Source organism: Schistocerca nitens, chromosome 5, assembly GCF_023898315.1.
Source record: "Schistocerca nitens isolate TAMUIC-IGC-003100 chromosome 5, iqSchNite1.1, whole genome shotgun sequence".
In the NCBI taxonomy this organism is placed as follows: domain Eukaryota; kingdom Metazoa; phylum Arthropoda; class Insecta; order Orthoptera; family Acrididae; genus Schistocerca; species Schistocerca nitens.
The window spans coordinates 146,238,234-146,258,825 of record NC_064618.1 but is presented as its reverse complement, the minus strand read 5'-3'; the positions used below and the strand labels follow the sequence as shown (position 1 = coordinate 146,258,825).

The 20,592-nt window shown below is 37.7% G+C and overlaps 1 protein-coding gene across 1 annotated transcript in view; it reads right to left on the bottom strand.

The window, feature by feature from the left end:
• LOC126259259 (protein scarlet-like) overlaps positions 1-20,592 on the bottom strand; it is a 128,512-nt gene that overhangs the window by 70,331 nt on the left and 37,589 nt on the right. The window contains exons 8-9 of the mRNA XM_049955894.1: positions 8,996-9,173; positions 3,469-3,500 (exon numbers count right to left, since the gene is read on the bottom strand). Of these exons, the coding sequence (XP_049811851.1) occupies positions 3,469-3,500; positions 8,996-9,173 (210 nt within the window). The remainder of the gene's footprint in view (positions 1-3,468; positions 3,501-8,995; positions 9,174-20,592) is intronic.

The following is a 20,592-nucleotide window of genomic DNA, read 5'->3' as shown; positions in this document are numbered from 1 at the left end:
AGCCAAGCGTGGAATCCAGCAATAAAAGTTCTGCAGGAGCAGCGGAAAAGGGGCACCACACCCGCCGAAGGCGGCATGCATACTGACGCCCATCAGTCACCTCGTCAGCGCAAGCTACCCCCACCACCGCGGCCTGCACTTCCCTCGGTCCAAACGCAGAGTCGGTGGAGGGGAGAGGCGACAGGTATATATACCACACCACCCGCCAGCCTAGGACGTCAGTCAACAGGAGTAACCTGATGATGATGGCACGTTACGCTGTCAAAAATTCGTTCAATAATGACCAGTCAACCCGGCTGCATGCCCAAGAGACCTTCAAGCATCTCATTCGCCGGGAAAATCTACAAACACACAATGTCAGTTTGCATTAGGAATCATTTTGACTTGGTAAAATTGGCTACTAAACTTCCATGGGGTTTGATATATGTATATGAAGACTTCAGCATGCTAAGGAGACTTGGTTGGTTGGTTTGAGGAAGGGGATCAAACTGCGAGGTCATTGATCCCATCAGATTAGGGAAGGATGGGAAAGGAAGTTGGCTGTACCCTTTTCAAATGAACCATCCTGGAACTCACCTGAAGTGATTTAGGGAAATCACAGAAAATCTAAATCAGGATACCCGGATGCGGGTTTGAACCTTCATCCTCCTGAATGCAAGTCCAGTGTGCTAATCATTGCACCACTTCACTCGGTAAGGAGATTCAGTGAGTTTAAATTGTATTGATAAAATCAATGCTATCATGACCATACTTTAAACACCCCAATTATAGCTAGAGCTCAGGTAACTACTCTGGGAATTATAGTGGTGTACTAGTGATATAGGTGGTCCTATGGGGTAGTGATGTCTCTATAACTATTCATCATGTTTTCCCTGCCTCCATTTCTAACTCTTGTTCTGAATCTGAGAGTTTCTTCAGACTAATACTCATACAACATTATTGCCAGTTAATATTCCACACATCACATAAATTATATTACTAAATCAGCTTTCTGACTCCCCTTCAATTTGTGAACTAGCTCACTCAAAAGTTTTTCTTTTGATGAATAATTCAAATAAACGTTATTTGTCAAACAGTTACCTTGATCATAGGAAGGATTACAATGATCAAGAGTTGTACAGACTTCTTCAATAAGAATCTCACAACTTTGACTTTGTATATAAATTTACTATGAAAACCAACAAAGACAGATATGGTGGCAAGTTTCAGTGAAGTACATCAATCACAGAATGTAGGCTTTTACACCCAGTCTTTGCATTATTGCTGATATTCGTTTTATGGGCATAAGACCATGGTCCAAGGCAAAGTCATCTGCCTGAAGCTTTGTCTTCCAATGCTGGAGACATCATAAAAAACTTTAATACCTCATAGAGCTGTTACAGTCTCAGACAAGATCAGCAAGGCAAACTGTTCGTTTTGCTGAGCTTGTTTGAGACTGTAACAGCTCTCTGAGTCATTAAAGTTTCTGATGATGTCTCCAGCATTAAAAATGTAACCTCAGGCAGAGATTATGCCTTTCACCACGGCTTTATACCCATAAAATAAATACTAGCAACAAAAAATACATCAGTTTCATAATGTATAGTTTCATAAGATTTTGATGTGACTTAAAGTGGAAATTCAGCAGATATCCTAAATCAGTTCAATTTCTTTCAAGGCTTGCTGCAGCATGTCAGGTGTAACTTCTTTAGGTAATCCGTAAAATCTTGTTATGCTCTCAGCATATGTAGTTAACTAAGTTGGTACAAAAAGTACCTTCAATAAATCTCCAAAAGTAAATAGAGGGCTCAGTTACTGAGGTGACCGTGCAATGAGCCCAGCTTGATCTAACTGATCACCTAGAATAAAGTAACGAAGGAAATCAGTGATTCTATTAAGAAAGTGTGGCATCTGTGATAGATAGTACAAGTTCTGGCTATGTGACCTACAGCTGACTTCATTCATTTGTCATTCCACCCAATCCAGAAGGCTGTAGAAACCAATGAATAAGTTGTTATCAGGTCCCTTAACTTCTAGAAAGGCTTCAGCACAATTCCACACATAAACAACTAACAGATTAGACATCTATTAGGACTGAAGTGAAAGTACCACTACTTGTGCCTCAGGGATGTGTGATACAACATTTATTATTCATAGTATTTATATATATGAGGGTCACTCCAAAAGAAATGCACACTATTTTTGTGAAAATACAGTTTTCATTCTGCGTGTGTGGAAGTTTTACAGTGTGTAGATACATCCTTCCCACTTGTTTTCAAATTTAGTTCAACCTGTTCCCGTGAGTGGTGCCATCACAGCATGTGATGGCTGCGACACTTGACGTTCATCAGAAGCAACATGCTGTCATAGAATTCATGTGCTGTGAAAACGAGACAGTGGGAAACATCCACAAGATGTTGAAAAAGGTGTATGGAGATGCTGCTGTCGATCGCAGTACAGTTAGTTGGTGAGCAAGCAGGTTATGTGATGAAAGCGGGCACAGCAATATTGAGGATTGTCCTCGCAGTGGCAGGCCTCTTGCTTGTGGACATCATGCCAAGTGGAACCACCATAAATTCTGTTGCATATGTGATGACACTGAAGAAACTTCAAGCTTGACTGATTCATGTTCAACCACATCGGCAAAAGCAGGATGTTTTGCTGTTGCACGACAATGCACGGCCACATGTCAGTAAAGAAACCATGGAAATGATCACAAAACTCGGATGGACAACACTGAAACACCTGCCTTACAGTCCTGATGTGATTCCATGTGACTATCATGTCTTTGGGAAACTGAAAGACTCTCTTTGTGGATCAAGGTTTGAAGATGATGACTCCCTTGTGCATGCTGCCAAACAGTGGCTCTAACAGGTTGGTCCAGAATTTTACCGTGCGGGTATACAGGCGCTGGTTCCAAGATGGCATAAGGCAGTTGAGAGGGATGGAAATTATGTGGAGAAATGAAATATTGTTCCTAAAGGATTTATCTACACAGTGTAAAACCTTCAAACATGTAGAATAAAAGATGGATTTTTTAAAAAATAGTGTGCATTTCTTTTGGGGTGACCCTCATAAATGACCTAGTGGACATATGATATCAGTGAGATTCCTAAGACTGTGTTTAAGCTGAAATTTCTGTTTTCTTTCTCCAAATTGTGCTAGTTCATCAGTACAGCAAGAAAGTGATTGTGGAGCTTTGAAGGAATGTAGAGAAACAAGTAACATCCTGAACTATTAGGTGTGCTCAGATAGTGCTATAGGGAACATACTGCTTGTAAAAGGCAGGTGATTCTGATTAAGTCTCAGTTCAGAACAAATTATTCACTTGCAACAATTTGTTTCATTACTGCTTAGATATCATCAAAAGTTGGTACCAAAACCTTCAAAATAATTTCAGTCATTATGTCTCAGGTAATTGAACACAGTTCTGTATTGTAACTGATTTAGTCTTGAAAGAAAGAGTTAGAATGCATGTTTTATACTTACATTTTTGTATAATTACAAAGTTCCATGGGAAACTGAAAATAAAATTGGTAAAAAATTAATATCAAAAACTTTATTCACCTTTGAACATTTTAAATTTCAATCTGCCTTGACGAAGAGATAGTTAAATACCTAAGTGAATGACAATAAGTACAAAAAATTAGTATGAAATATATACATAAATTAAGATATGGTTACATAATTCAGTCTGTGGTTTATCCTTAGTTCATTAACATAAAAACATAGATAACTCCTAGAATTCTTGAGTAAATTAACAACTTTTACTTCTCATCCATTTTGAAACTCTAGTTTTAAATCTATTTACTGAAGCTGTGTAGACACTTTCACAATACTTGTTGAAGTATAAAAACCTAAGATATTTGTAGCTGTTACAAGTCTATGACAACATAATGAAAGTCTCTGTTAGCCTAGCATATGGCACGTAAATTTAATGTTGCAAATTGACATCCTTATTTTATACTTATTTCTGTTGCTTTTAACAAACACAAAGCATTTACATACTCTGATGTGCAAAAAATAACTTCCACATGATGTGTCACTGCCAAGTAATATAGCTTGAAGGAACTTGAACCATACATAAAAAGAACTGGTACAATATGGTAAATAAGGTAACTGAAATAAATGTGAAATGTGATTGACAGGAATGACACTTTTATTCGAAGAAAATAACTGCACTGGAGTCATTGCAATTTATAATGGTCCCCTGGACAATCCAAAAGGTGGAAGACAGTTCTTAATAGAGTACATGACCACAATGGATGCCAATGCATTCTCTGTAATGTACTCCCATGCTGGCCACAAGGTTGGTGAGGAGTTTGTGTATTCCATCCCTCTGCCAGAACCATTGACAACTGCTTAGTGGTTATTGGTGCATGTGGACATGCTGCAGTATGTCTCCCCAATGCATCCTACACATACTCAATGTGATTTTAGCGGGGGAATGGGAAGGCCAATCTGTTCACCAAGTATGTTCTCTCCTGCACAGTTAAATGCAGTTGGAGATTGTCATCCACAAAAATGAAGCCAGGGTTGAATGAGAAAGGAGTATAGTAACGTGGACCAGTGAGTGTACCATGTTCAAAGATTTGGAGGTCAGTACACCCATGTAACATCAAGCCTCCCCACCACAACACTTGGACCACCAAAACAGTCATGTTCAACAATGTTTCTGGGTGCATTACATGTTGCCACCTCTTGCCATATGGAATTACATAATGCACCTAGGAACATTTTTGAAAACGATCATTTTGGCAGTCCAGATGTCACTGTGTGATGAGGCATAATTTCGCCTGGATGTACTGACCTCTGAATCTTTGAACACAGTGTACTCACCAGTCACGATTGTGTCACTGTACTGCTTCCTCATGTGCATATTTTCATGGGTGCATTTGACCTTGACTTCATTTTTATGGATGACAGTGCATGATTGCATCTAACTGTATGGGTGGAGGAGCTCTTGGAACTATGAGGTATTTGACGAATAGATTGGCCTGCCCATTACCCCAACTTAAATTCTACAGAACATGTGTGGTATGCAGTGAGGAGATGTATTGCAGCATGTCCGCATGCACCAATGACCATCCAGCATTTCTCAACTCTGCTGGTGGAGAAATGTAATGTCCTACTATAAGAACTTCTTACCATCTTTGTGGTTACATGGTAGCACATTACAGAGCATGCATTGCCACCTAAGGTGATCACACAAGCTATTAAGAATCATATCCCACCTTTAATAATGTCCAGAGGGCCATCATAAATGATTGTATTGTGACTTCAGTGAATTGTTGTCTTTGAATAAAAGTGTCATATCTGTTTGTCTCATTGCATATCTCTTTCAGTTACTTTCTGTACTATACTGTGGTAGTCCTTTCTTGTGTATGGTCCAAGTTTCATTGAACTATGCATCTCGGCAGTGACACATCATGCAGAAGTTACTATCATAATTAAGTTTTGCACACAGGTGTCTAAATGGACTAAGTACTGTCATATTCAGTTGTCTGAAATAATACCTACATGATTTACATGCTCCAAGTGCTGTGATGCACCTGACAGCTTTCTACTGTCATATCAACACAAATTTCAAACCTACAGAATTATCTTGTGAATTGTGAATTGTGGTTTATTAGTCTCATAATGTACGTAATCTAAATCATTTGATTCAGGTACAGGAGACACGTCAAAATTTTGGTAAAGTTTTACCATATACATCCAACATTTGATTTTAACAAATGGTACCATAAAAATAATACAATATAAAAATACACATACAATAAAAAAACTAACACTTAATTACAAGAACTGATTTTAACAAATGGTGTCATAATAATAATACAATTTTGTTACACATACAATAAAAGACTAACAATTAATTACCCCTTGCTCAAATTATCATGTCATCCTCCATGAATTCTTCTACTGAACAGTAGCATTTCTCCCACAGAATCTGCTGTAGCCTTATTTTTAGACTCTCTGGCTTCATATTAAATATATTTTTGCCCATTAGCTTGTTATATATTGTCATCCCTGTATACTGTGGAGTTCGTGCATATAATTTGAAATGGTGTGTGGGTAACATAAAATTATTTTTATTTCTTGTATTGTATGTGTGGTTAAAATGATTTTCCTCAAATAATGTTTGTCTGCTGTGTACAAAGATTATAATTTCATAAATGTATATGGAGGGAACTGTTAGGATTTGCAGGTTCCGAAATAATGGGCAACAAGATTCTGTTTGTTGTCCACTACACATGTATCTTATAATTTTCTTTTGCAGTTTCAGTATTCGAGATACACTACTTGAATTTCCACAGAAAATGATACCATACCTAATGACAGATTCAAAATAACTATGATATGCTATTTTTCGTGTACTCATGTCAGTAGAGTTTGCTAGCATTTGCATTTCAAATGCAAAGCTGTTTAGTTTATTTGATAGGAACTCAATATGTGTACTCCAGTTTAAGTTGTTGTCCACATTTAGTCCTAGGAATTTGACTGTGTTAACTTCTTCCACAGGATGATTGTGATGATGTATTTTAAGATCCACACATTTCAAATGTTTGGTTTTGAAATGTACCATATTGGTTTTTGCAATGTTCAGTTTCAAGCCATTTAACTGGAACCAGTTTTCTAGAGTACCCATTGCGCTCACAATGGAGCTCTGAATTTTTTCTGCATCATCTTCAATTAAAACAGAAGTATTGTCCACAAACAGAACTGATGGGGAATTTATATTGATATCCCATAGTTCCAATGGAAGTGGGAGAACGAGAAATATGCATATATATTAGTTACTTACTATTGCAGACAGACCACATGTACCAGTCTGTCACATACTTTTACAGCATTAATACCCCAGTTGTGTTTTTGGCCTATGGGAAATTTTGGTAGTGTGATTGTTTTATTATCATGACTGGAATCATTCAGACTGAATACAATGCCTTTAGTTTTACTGTCTTTATCTGTAATACATTAACCTGAAACCAACTGATATATTTCTTCATCGGCACCATCATTCTGTGTTGCACATTTTTAAGGATAGTATCACATGTGATTAGTATTTTGTGATTTCAGTGTAGCACAGTGTAGATGACACAATTGTAAGTAAATCTTTTACGTCAAACATGAACAGGATAGATCCAAGAATCTATCTGTGAGGTACACTGTTTGTAACTACTTTTTATGTTCATTAGCTGCTTGCTGTTGCTTAAGAAGGGCTGAATTCTCTCCTACTCAAAAGTACTGAAGTTTTTTGACAAAATCATTATGGGATACTAGTATCACATCAATTGCTTTTCTTATATCAAAAAGTGCTGCAAAGATTATATATTTATTTTAAAAATAAATGCATTTTCCACCACTTTTGAACTGGTTTGACAGTTGATAGGCTGGATCTCTGAGGAGGTAAGTATATTTGTAAATTCAAAATACTTTCTTAGCTGCTTATACTTCCTGTGTTCTAAATTTTTTATATTATAGGTGTAAGTGAAATAGGTTAATAGTTATCCAGAGATGTTACATCTTCTGTCTTATAAACTGATAGAACTATAGATATTTTGAAACATTGTAGATAATAGTCTTCATTTAATATTTTACAAATTAGCTTAGTCAATGGAAGTATAATTTATTTTCTTACGTATTTAATAAGATAATTTGAGGAACCATGGTAATCCTGTAATATAGAATTTCTGAGCTTAGCAAATGACCATTTGACTTACATTCTCCACACACAAATCAAGTGAAAGCTGTCTGTTAGTTTGTTTTTTAGTCGTGACAGTAGTGTCTCTGCCTTACTTCTATCTTCTATGTTGGTATCAGTTGACTGTGACTAGGAAATGTGCATTTAGAATGTTAGGTACAATTGGTATCTGATGGATTTCATTGTCATCCAATTTAACTTTGCAAATATTCACAGAGTTCAGTATGTATATACCATTTCCTTTGCATTTTGCTACTTTAACTTCAGGCATTTAAATCTTTTCCCCTTTCACATACATTTCCTTGTCATCATTGGTATGCTTTGACCCTTAAGGGATTACCATCATTATTATTATTTTATTCTGATGTGGGGTACATCATTTCTTGTAGATTTTGTATGTTAGTATAGTGGCTTTAATTTTATGTTTCCTTGTAATATTTAGGACAACATGCATCAAAATTTTCAGTTAACAAGCCAAAGAATTTTTTGTTCATTTATGATACCTGCATTATAAGTCATAATATTTTCCCTATTTAATTGGGTTCATTATGTTTAACAATTAGTTTATGCATAAATCATTAACCAGGCCCCTAGTTTTTCCAAATTTGCTATTTGCACAGTTTGACTATAGCAAGTTCTGTTTTGTTAAAATGAAAATTTGTATTACACTATCCAGGTACACTAACTGCCATGTAGAATTTTTGTTTGTGTAATAAAAGTTAAGAAATCTTAATGTATTTAGCAGATAGTTGACATTTACTCTTAAATATATTATCCATATTGATATCATCAAATATTAATACTCTACAGTCTTTATGTTTAAGCAGCAAGAGTATCAGCTTCTTCAGCAGTTTTACAAATAATACAAAGTAGTTGGAATATCTTTTCTTGGTAACCTTGTATCTGCAGCTTCTAATTTTACCTTTATGGATAGAATCACACTTTTCTTAACTTCAGCAGACACACTACATATTCTATACAGTCTTACTACCACTGAAATTAAAGTGATCCAATGAGCATGGAAGTTTGTTGACTTTATGCCTAGATACTGCATATTAATATACAAAGTGCTTTGGGTTATCTGCTTCAAATAATTTGCTTAGTTGTCCCTGGTTTTTCTTAATTTAACTACAATACATTATGTGTGGAGACAATTACACTCTAAATTACTACCTTACTTCTCTGTTTGGAATGTAATGTTCAACAGATTGTACTTGCTAAATTTATTTTTTGAGAGTATGGAGGCTAGTTAAACATACATTAGATTCTTTTCATGTAGTGATAATTTTTACATTAACACTGGTTTCTTACCTCTGCTGGGGCAGTGTCAGGTTTCTTTTCCAAGGCCTTAGAAAAATCTGATTGTGAAAATGCAGTACAAATTTTTCTGATGTTTTTCAAGCATTCTTCCTCATAATCAGTAATTACAGAGAGCTGTTTTATGTAGAAATCTGCTGGATTGAAAGAGTCAGGGCACATGTACCCTAATCTGTAAAGAAATACATGAATTTCATTAGTGAAGCATGTGTACTGATGATAATGACCAATTCATTACACATTAGAAGGTACAACATGCACAGACAAATACAGCAAAAATTACAAAAAGATATCTTAGATTCATTTAGAAAGTAAGATTCCCTTGTACTATTTACAGAAACATTTTTTTGAAATATATACAGAAATTGTTGAGTTATGTTTCAGTACATTCACCATTGGTATTTAAATAATAGTTATACTGTGATATCAATTTTTATATTCTTTTATCATAAATGTCTACAACCTTGAATTGTGATAAACATCTGCATCTCCTGTGAAGATGTTGAGTAGACAGAAAATTTCTGCAAGTGTTAGAGAAAATCAAAATCTGTTGGAAGAAGAACAGCACTTTAGGCTGGAAGGGGTAAAGAACATCTCCTGGCATATTTGGAAGTGAGCAATAAGTTATATGTTGAGGATTATTATTGCTGAACTGTTTATACTTAATTCTTCATACTTCTATACAGTTTTGACAAAGAGATTGAAAGCAGTATTTTTGAGAGATGCTTGGCCAGTTTTTCCCTTTACATGCTTTGTTTGTTGTACACATTTTGTGAGCCTCATTTCACTATCTTCTTATTCCTTTCATAGTATTCATGTTCATGTTTCAGGCATATGATCTTATGTACTTACACTGTGATGATCTCATTTGTACAATCCTCCTTTGTAAGTTTTTGGCACAACTGGTAATCACCTTTTGTAAATTGATATCCTTTGGTGGAAATTTTTCTCAAGCACTAGTGTTCTATGTTGAATTTCACAATTAATCATCATTTTCTTTACTGCCACAGTTTACTCCTCTTACCACTGCATAGATGAGTGATATAGATATTAGTGTCAGTGATGGTGAGAAACAGCTGAAATTGCTAAAAGTAAACAATGCTGCAGGACCCAATGAAATTCCTTCAAAATTCTACACTGGTGTCCAAAATTAAAGCAACAAACTACTATTTTCCCATCCTATTCATGATATAATCACACAAACTGTCAGCAGATGTCTGTATCATCATGTTCTCTACTACGGAAGATAGTATTCCAGTCAACAGACAACCATGCCAACCATGATGTTGGGGCACCTATCAAATGGGGTAGTGTTTGCTAGGTAGTCCCACAGTCATAATCCCTGTGTGCACAGTCACAGATGGTGCAGTATGGCACAGAGGAGACACCTACCGGACACTCTACAATGGAGGGCTATAGGAAGAATGGAAGCAGGACAGTCTCAAACTGATATGGCCCAATGGCTTAATGTGAATCATTCTGTTATTTCTCAGATACACCTATAGATTACAGAGATCAAAACTGTGTCCCAAAGACCAGGGCATGGTTGATCACATGTGACATCAGAAAGAGAGGGGCGTTATTTGGCTGTAAGGGCACAATGATACCACCTTAGTACTACACAGCAACTGGCATTTTACCTCACACCACCCACTTGACATGTTGTATCAAGGCAAAATGGTGCATGCAAGACTTTGATAGAGTAGCCTTTATTGTCAGAGATCTGCTGTATGTGTACCTTTGACACATCTTCACAGAAGGAACGTTTATAGTGGAGTTGTCAACATGCCATCTGGATGGTTGAACAGAAGGCCAACATTCTTTTCACAGATGGGTCCCAATTTGGAGTTGTGAGTGATTCTCAATGGATTTGCATCTGGAGGGAACATGGAAATGATTTTGGGACCCAAACTTTGTGCAAAGATACCAGTATCGAGGAGCATCCTTAATGGTATGGGCACGGATTATGCTAGCCACTCTAACATCTCTTCATCAAGTTGTATGGGTGAATTGGCAAGGTTTAATTGCTACCAGGTATTGTGATGAAATCTTGTGACCTCCAGTACAGTTGTTGTAAGGTGCTGTGGGCTCATACTTCATACTGAAGAAGAATAATGCTTGACCTCATACAGCATGGGTGGTTGATATTTTCTTGGAAATGAAAGATATTGTGTTAATGGCATGGTCTGATTGCTCTCCTGATTTGACTCCCATAGCTGTGTCATGTCAGCATCCACCAACCACCCTCCAAGACTTGTGAGCAGCTCTGCAAGAAGAATTGACCTTATTGCCTCAACATAAGACTGATGACATCATTCACAGTATGCTCTTTTGTTGACAGACCTGTACTGCTGCCAGAGGTGGTCACACCGCATATCAAGCTGATTAACCAGTTGTGGGAATTTTCAAACCAGTTAAGTTGGAAAAAATGAAGAACATTTTGTCCTACCATTGTGCATATTGCCATTGTTTACATTCTGTATTCTTTAAATTGTTTCTGCATTAATATCACCTGTTTATAGTGTTTTGTGGCAGAATAAAAGCAACCTTGCAAAATTTCTACTGTAGCTTTAATTTTGGACACCAGTGTATATGGAATTTGCAGCTGAGTTATCTCCCATTTTAACAATAACATACCCCACATCTCTCGAACAAAAAACTATGCCCAGTGATTGGAAGGAAGCACAAATCAAAACCAAGAATAACAAAGATAGCGGAAGTGATCCACAAAACTACTGCCAAATCTCATCTTTTGTAGAACCTTAGAACATATTCGGAGCTAAAATATAATGAACTATTTGAAACAGAATGCTCCACTCTATTTCAATGAGCCTGGAATCTGAAAACATCAGTCGCACAAAATCCAACTTGCACTTTTTTCACATGGCAGCCTGGAAGCCATGGATCAAGAAATCAGGTGGATACAGTATTTTTTGACTTGCAAAAAGTGTGTAACTCAGTGCCCCACTAATGTTTGTGACTGGATAGGAGATTTCTAGCAAATGATAAACAGAAGAAGATGTAACTCCAGGCATGCTCTAGGAAAGTGTATGGGACCTTTGTTGTTTATGTTGTATGTTAATAATGTGCAGACAATAATAGTAAACTCAAGACTTTTTGTGGATGATACAATTAACTATGATGAAATAATATCCCAAAAATGCTGTACAGATATCCAGTCAGATCTTAATAAGATTAAAATGTGGTGAAAAGCCTGACAATTTTGTTTTAAATTTTCAGGAATGTAAAATTGTATGCTTCACAAAACACAGAAAATTAGTAGCCTTTGACTATAGCATCAGTGAGTCACAGTTGAAATCAGTCAAGTCACACAAATACCTGGATGTGACAATTCATAGGTTATGAGATGGAATGATCACATAATTGCAATTGTAGGTAAGGCAGTTAGCAAACTTTGGTTCACTGGCAAGATACTGGAAAACATTCAGTCTATAGACTGACTTCATTTTTTCCATAAGACTGCATTACATCTTAAAATATTGCTCAAATGTGTGGGAAGCATACCAAATAGGACTAACAGATGGATGTTCAATGTACACAAAGAAAGCAGCATGACTGGTGATAGGTTTGTTTGATCAATGGGAGAGCATCACAGAGATGCCTAAAAAAACTGATATGACAGATGCTTAGTGCAGATGCAAACTACCCCAAGAGAATCTACTTACAGTGTTTCAAGAACCAACTTTAAGTGATAAGTGCAAGAATATTCTTCAGATTCTTGCATATCACTCCCACAGGGACTGAGAGGACAAGATTAGACTAAGTACAGCAAACATATGGCTTTTAAGAAGTCCTTCTCTTTGCACTATATATACAACTGGAACAGGAAGAAACCCTAGCATGTGGTTGTGCTAAGGACTCCCTGCTATACACTTAACACTGCTGAGATGATCTTTATATATGGAAGGGCACTTCACTACAATCCCTCACTACAGATGTTGTCATATGATATAGGGTAGTCTATAAAGAAAACATATTTTTTCTTTCTTCTTAAATCAGTTTCTAAATAAGGAATTAAGGACAGGACACGATCATTTTAGTTATAATTGGGGTGGAATCTAACTTGTTGCACTAGAGTTAGTGCATCAATTGCCAGTCTTGTTCTGTACAAAATCAATACTGTAGTTCAAACAATGTGAATGTGATGGAGATCAGTGCCATTGGTTTGTAGCTTTGTGGAAGGTCTGGGTTTCTTCCCTGCTTTGAGCGTTACAGTAATTTCAGTTTTCCTGAAGATTGACTATAGTCTGTTCCCATTCCAACATGCAGCTATAAAAAGAAGCAATCCAGCATTTAGTGGCAGATCCACAGTATTTGGGTATTTGTGTAGTTCCTCAAATATCCCTTCAAACCTTGCAGCCTTTCCATTTCAAAGGAAAGTTTCTGAACATCTACATCAATACTTCGCAACCTATCTGATGGTATCTCATGAAGGGTTCTTCCAGAACCAGTAACTGATCATCCCTGCCCTGTCCCATTTGTGAGTGGTGTGTGGAAAGAATGATTGTCAGTAAACCTCTGTATTAGCACTAATGACACAAATTTTCATGCTGTGATCATTTTGTGAGCTGTATGAAGGATGAGTAATATGTTGTCCAACTTTTCATGGAACATTCTCTTTTGGAATTTTGATAGTCAACCTTTTCATTATGCACAATGCCTCTTAGCAACATCTGCCACTGGACTTTGTTAAGAATCTCTGTAATGCTCTCATTCTGACTAAATGACCCTTTGATGAAATGTGCTGCACTTTGTTGGATCTTCTGCATCACTTCTATTAACCCTATTTGGCATGGGTATCAGACAGATGAGCAGTATCAACAATCAGTCAGACAAATGTTTTGTAAGTCACTTCTATAATGGATGAGTTACATTTCCTTAAGAACCTCCCTATGAATCTCAGACTAGCATCTGCTTTTCCTGCTGTTTGTTTTATGTGGTCAGTTCATTTAAGGTCACTTTGGAAGGTTACTGATAGGTACTTTACAGTAGATACTGTGTTCAGCAATTTGTTGTCAATAGTACAGTTGTACAGCAGTGGATTTCTCCTCCTACATATGCACAATGTGTTACATTTATTTATGTTCAGGGTCAACTGCCAATCCCTGCACCATTCATCAATGCACTGCAGGTCCAGGTCCTCCTACAAACCAATACAGTCTTCTGGCATTGCAACCTTCTTATAGATAACTGCATCATCTGCAAACAGCCTTATGGTCATTATCCACCAGATCATTTACATACGTTGTAAACAGAAATAGTCCATCCACACTTCCTTGGGATATTCCTGAAATTACCTTTACATCTGTCAGTTCTGTTCTGTTAAGTATGATGTGTTTAGTTTTATCAGCAAATAACTTTTAAATCCAGTTAAAAATCTGGTCCAATAATCAGTAAGCTCATACTTTTTTACCAAATGCCTTCCTGAAGTCAAGAACATGGCATCAACCTGAGTGCCGATATCTACACAGCTGTACTGCTGTGCATATCATGAGAAATAGAGCAAGCTGAATTTTGTGAGATCTTTGTGTTTGTGGAATCCATGTTGACTTTAATAGAGGAGGTTTTTTTCTGCAAAAGCTTCATAATATATTAACATAAAACATGTTTCAGAATTCGATAGTAGACTGATGTCAGTGATAAAGGCCTACAATTATGAGTGTCTGTCCTGCAATTCTTCTTGAAAATAGGAATGACCTATGCTTTTTTCCACTTGCTAGATATCCTTAACTGCTCCGGAGACTCATGATAAACTGGTGCTAGAAGGGAAGTAAGTTGTTTCAGATAATCTTTGTAGAATCCTAAAGGAATATTGTCTAGTCCAGAAGCCTTTTCACTACTAACCAGCAGCTCCAAGAAGTGCACAAAGAGGAATGTATCTTGGTGGAACAACAGCCTGGAGTCACAGAGGAAACAAGTATGAAGACTGTTTAACCTTGCAAGAAGGAAAGGGCAATGGGCAGAATATTGGGAGGCTCTTGTCAAATACAATCTTGCAACCAATCAAGCAAAGCAGGCGTCCTGGAATGTATTCTGTGAGGAGGTAGAGGGTATGGCTGTTCAGGCCAGATTTCACAAAATTCTCACTATGATACCAACTAATCCAGGAGAAACTTTAAGGAAAGAGGATGGGGAGTATACAAGGGTAGCACTACTCCTCAAGACTCATTTTCCTCAATGTACACTGACAGACAACATAGACCAGGATGAGATCCCTGTGAGGTATCGGTTTTCAGGTATTTCAAGAGAGAACTGTGAATCTGCCAGAGAATGTGTTGACCATGGTAAAATCCAGTGGGTGGTGGGAACATTCCAACCATTCAAGTCAAATGGCCCAACTGGAATTTTTCCAGTGCTCCAGCAACAATCAGGAGTGAATTTAATATGATTCCTATGCAGATTATTTAGGATTATCCTAGCATCAGGAATCCTTCCTAATGTCTGAGGTGCAATGGAGTTTGTCTTCATTCCAAATCCATGGAGAATTGAGAAAAACTGCTCAATGTGTGTGTTAGGGAAAGGAGGTTAACTAGGGTCCCTCTGTGCATAAACCAACATGCATACTAACCAGGAAAATGGTGTGAAACAGCACTCCACCAACTTGGTGGGGAGGTGGAGAAAGCACTACACTTTCAGGAAATAGCCCTTTGCATCTTCATGGACTTTGAAGGAGCTTTTAGCAACATGACCTTCAAATCCATGATTAAGGCAGCAGAGGTGCTTGGCTTGGAGACCACAATTTGCAGGAGGATTAGAGCCATGCTTAGTGGTAGAAAGGTAGAAGCCACCATGATGCTAGGAAAAATGATAATCTACACCACCAGAGGCTGTCCACAAGGAGGGGCCCTGTCTCCTCTAGTACGGAACCTTGTAGTGAATGCACTCATTGTAGAATTAAACTCTAGACAGTACTTTTTCCAGAGATATGCAAACAAACTTGTTGTAGTAATACTTCGCAAATTTTCAAGTACAGTCATAGCTATGGCACAAAGAGCATTGAACATTGTGCAAAATTGGTGCAGGAAACAGAATCTAAGGGTCATTCCTAAGAAGGCTGTTGTAGTACCATTTACGAGGAAGCAGATCCAACACACATATTGGAATCTTGAGCTTCTCAATGAAACTCTACTGGTGAAGGGGATAGTGAAATATCTAGGGGGAGCCTTGGATGAGAAACTATCGTGGACCCCTCATGTAAGGAGCACAGGTTCCAAGGCAAAAGGTACTCTAATGAGTACCAGGAGAGCTTGTGGTAAAAACTGGGGCTTAAGCTCCAAGAGGATGTACTGGATACACACCATAGTAGTAAGACCTGTAATCACTTATCGAGCTACAGTGTGGTGAAAAAAAACGTTGAGCAGCAGGCAGCTGCTATGTAGCTTGCTAACATGCAGAGATTGACCTGCTTAGCCATTACAGGTGGAATTAGCAACACACCCACTGGTGGGATGGGAACCATGCTGGACATGCCCCCATTACACCTGTGGGTAAAGATGGAGGCAGCAGCTGGAGCACAGAGGTTAAAGACTGGCAAAAACTGGAACTCACTGAGGTATCCAGGATCTCACACTAAAATACTGAGTGAGGTAGACATAGGTATGGTTGGGGAAATCCCAGCCAACTATGTAATAACTCCCAGTTGCTTCAATAAGCCTTTCAATGTAGTAATTGGAAGTAGAGAGCTCTGGGAGAACTTATTTCGACATCATACTGGGGACATAGTCTGGGTCACTGATGGTTCAAACACAGATCGAGGTGTTGGGGCTGGGGTGTACAGAGTGGAGCCAAGGCCAGAGAGTGCAATCTCTCTAGGGAAGATGGCCACAGTGATTCAAGCAGAAATATCTGTTATCAAGGTGTGCGAGAATTTGCGGAGGTGCTATAGAGGTCATTGCATTTTCATTTATTCAGACAGCCAAGCAGCTCTGAAAGCACTGGCAGCCTCTGAAACAAGGTCAAAGATCATGGCAGAATACCACAAAATCCTTGTAGAGCTAGGGTAATGCAATAGGGTAAACCTATTGTGGGTCCCTGGTCACTCAGGAATTAGTGGTAATGACCAAGCCAATGGGTTGGCCAGGATAGGGGCAATGACACCATTTATTGGACTGAATCCTATCCTGACAACCACCAAAGTGATGATAAAAATAGAACTATGAAACTGGACAAGGGGACGGCACATAGAATATTGGACTAAGGTCCAAAGGCAAAAACTTGGCAATGTATTGATGTCGAAGCCATGTTCTAAGAGAAGTCTCTCAATCCCGGGCTTGAACAGGAGAGAAATGAAACTCATGGTTGGACTATTGACGGGCCATGGGAATTTCAAAAAACACCTACATATATTGGGGATAATAGAAGACCCCAAATGTAGGATATGTGGTGTGGGCAAGGAAACTTCATCACATTTGATCTTTAAATGCAAGGCATTGGAGATTAAAAGACACAGAATATTTGGATCAACAGACTTGAAGAAATTCTGTCTAGCAAAGCACTGGTAAAACATCTCCTTGCACTGTTCAAGGGCATTGGGTGGCTTTACTAGAGACACAAGGAACGATACTGCATAATAAGCTCTGTTTCGGTGCAAGCAGCAGCAGGCTTGACCAATGTTGTTTTTGCTTCCCTGATAAAATCAAATGAAACCAGCTGTAGTTGCTTTTGTATTCTGTGATCAGTTATCTCAATATCTGCCATTTCAGCATTCATTTGATGATTAAAGGGAGGGTTTCTATTATGATTTTTCATGGTGAAACAATTTTGGAAGATTGAATTCTGTATTCTGTTTTGGTGCTGGTATGGACACTGTGTGCTGAATAGAAGATTTCAAACCAATTGCTGATTTTACATGAGACCAAAACCTCTTTGTTGGCAAATTTGCACTTTTCAAATTATTGATCACTTATCTCATTGTCACTTCTTCCAGCTTTTGTTTGACATTTATGTTTTGAAGTCTCTTAAATTTGTGATGAAGCTCTCTTTGGTTATGGAGAAGTTTTCTAATGGCTATAAAACCCTGGTGTGCCTTTCCCTTCCCTTTAACACCTTGCACAGAATGTCCTTGTCTGAGACATAGTGAACAATAATTTCTAATTCTCTCCAGTTGTGTTCTATATCTTCATCCTCAGCACCAAATATTTTATTCTGACTACTAAGATACTCAGCAATTTGTATCCCGTCACTCTTGTAAAGCAAAACCATATTCCTACCTTTCTTAACAGTCCTTGTAACACCTGCAGTCACTGATTCTACCAGTGACTTATGATTACTGATGCCTCCTCTGTGTTAGCTGATTTGAAAATTTCAGGTCTGTTTATCACTAGAAGGTCTAAGACATTACCTTCATGAGCTGGTTATCTGCTTGAAGTAATTTGTGGAAAAAAATTCAGAACAATGTCACATGAATCCCTGTCTCTGGCACAAGTTTTGATCGCATATCTTTCCCACTCTATACTTGGAAACTTGAAGTACCCCCCCCCCCCCCCAATGACAGTAGAATAATTAGGAAACCTACTCACAAAATTCAGCAAGTACTCTGTGAAGTGGTCTAGCACTACATCATCTGATACAGATGATGTATGACAGCATCTGGTTACCATTTTTGACCCATTTTTAATGCTTAATTCACATTTATAATCAATAATAGCCTCACCAGATATTACCAAATTCACTACTGCAGTAAATACACTGCCACCATTGATGTCTAACCTATCCTTACCATAAACATTCCAATGTGAATTATGATTTCATTGCTGTTCACTTCCAGTCTCAACCAACTTTCTGTTTCTAACATTATCTGGGCATTATTACTATTTTAATAAATGATATTAATTCTAGACCTTCCCAAGGATGCTCCAGCTGTTTACTATCATCATATTAAACCTTTCTATTTCTGATCTGTGAGTATGAATTTCACTTTGAATAATGTCACTGATCTGTCTTCAGTTTCAGCAGCCAATTCATCACTGATCCCAAGTGGATGAACCTGGGAACCGCCGTGTTCACATCATATGTACTCTGTCACCCTATTAATTGCTTCCTACATACAGTTCTATTAAGAGGGACCCTAAAACTCTTCACCCAATAGTGGAGGTCAAGAAATTTGCAAACAATACCATAGCAGAATCATCTGATTCTTTGGTTTAGACCTTCCACTCTGCTGTAAGTCAGACACCTTCAATTAGCCCTGAGTATGATGTTACAAGTAGTGAACTTAGCCTGCGTTCTGTGTGTGATGGTGGCTGCCTACAACAGTTCAGACATCCACCAAAAGGAACCAAAGACGGCCCTAGAACCCAAGTGGAAAGCATCATTCATGCCAAAATCAGACACAATTTGCTGCCAATTGTACCCACGGTGCTCTACAGCCACCAGCGGAGCCTGCTCCACAGCCACTGGTGGAGCCTGATTCATATCTCATGTGAGACTCCCAGCAAACATACCAAGTGCACACTGGCATTCTTTCCCAAACTGCCTACTATTTCCCTGGTAGGCTTACATTGGAGCATATCCACCCTCTGCAATTGTCTGGACTGGGCAGTAAAATCAGCCAAAAAGAAAATTCTATTTAATGGTGACAGTAAACAAAAGGACAAACAGCCGCACAAGTATAATTTTTCAGAACCAGAGAGAGCTTCCTTTGTCAGACAAAAGAGAGGAAATAGTCCTAGGCATAAAGCCATTCATGAATTTGTAGCGAAATTCATCCTCAGCCACAGGTAAAGAAAGAAATAGTTGAACACAATAAGAAGGAAAGTAACAAAAAATTTCTAGAAATAGATGAGATCTGAAAATGTGGAAACTAAGAAGTAGCTGGTAGCAGAGGGATATGGTTAGGACACACTAAAATCAGAGGTCTAGATTTTAAAAAATGGGCATAACATAGTGAAAGGCAGCAGGTAACAATCAAGAAGAAATTTTGATGGAATGGGAGGACAAATACTTTTTAACATGTTAAAAACATGTTTGGTGCCGGACATTAATGAAGAGTGCTCAGTTTGACCCAACAATATGTCCAGCAAGTTTAATGAATATACTCTTATGTTGATACAACTGTGTTGTTTTTCAAACCTGTCAGCTCCACAATAGTGTATTTTTCTTGTTTATTTCTTGCTTTGTAGACTATGATACATTTTGCTCACTTCCCTGATGAACTAATTCTTTTCAGTGCACTAGAGTAACTTGTATTCAGTTTTTTTAGAATAGTTTACATCATGTATTTCTGTTCAACCAATCTCCTTATTCAGTATGTTAGCAACATCCGTTTTTGTGTACCATGTATAATAAATTCTCTTTTTTTCCTAATTTTTCTAGAACTTATTATATTTTTCTCCCATAAACATTTTACTTCAACTGTACTTTGGAGCACATATGTTAGCGTCAGTCATTTTTGTGTACCATATATAATAAATTTACTTTTTTCCTTTCTTAATGCCTGATTTTTCTTGAAAATGGTAGTCACTACTCATCATACAGGGGAGATGCTGAGTTGCAGATAGGCATAACAAAAAGACTTTCAGAAAGTGAGCTTTCAGCCAACAAGCCTTTTGTCTTAAATAGACAACATACAC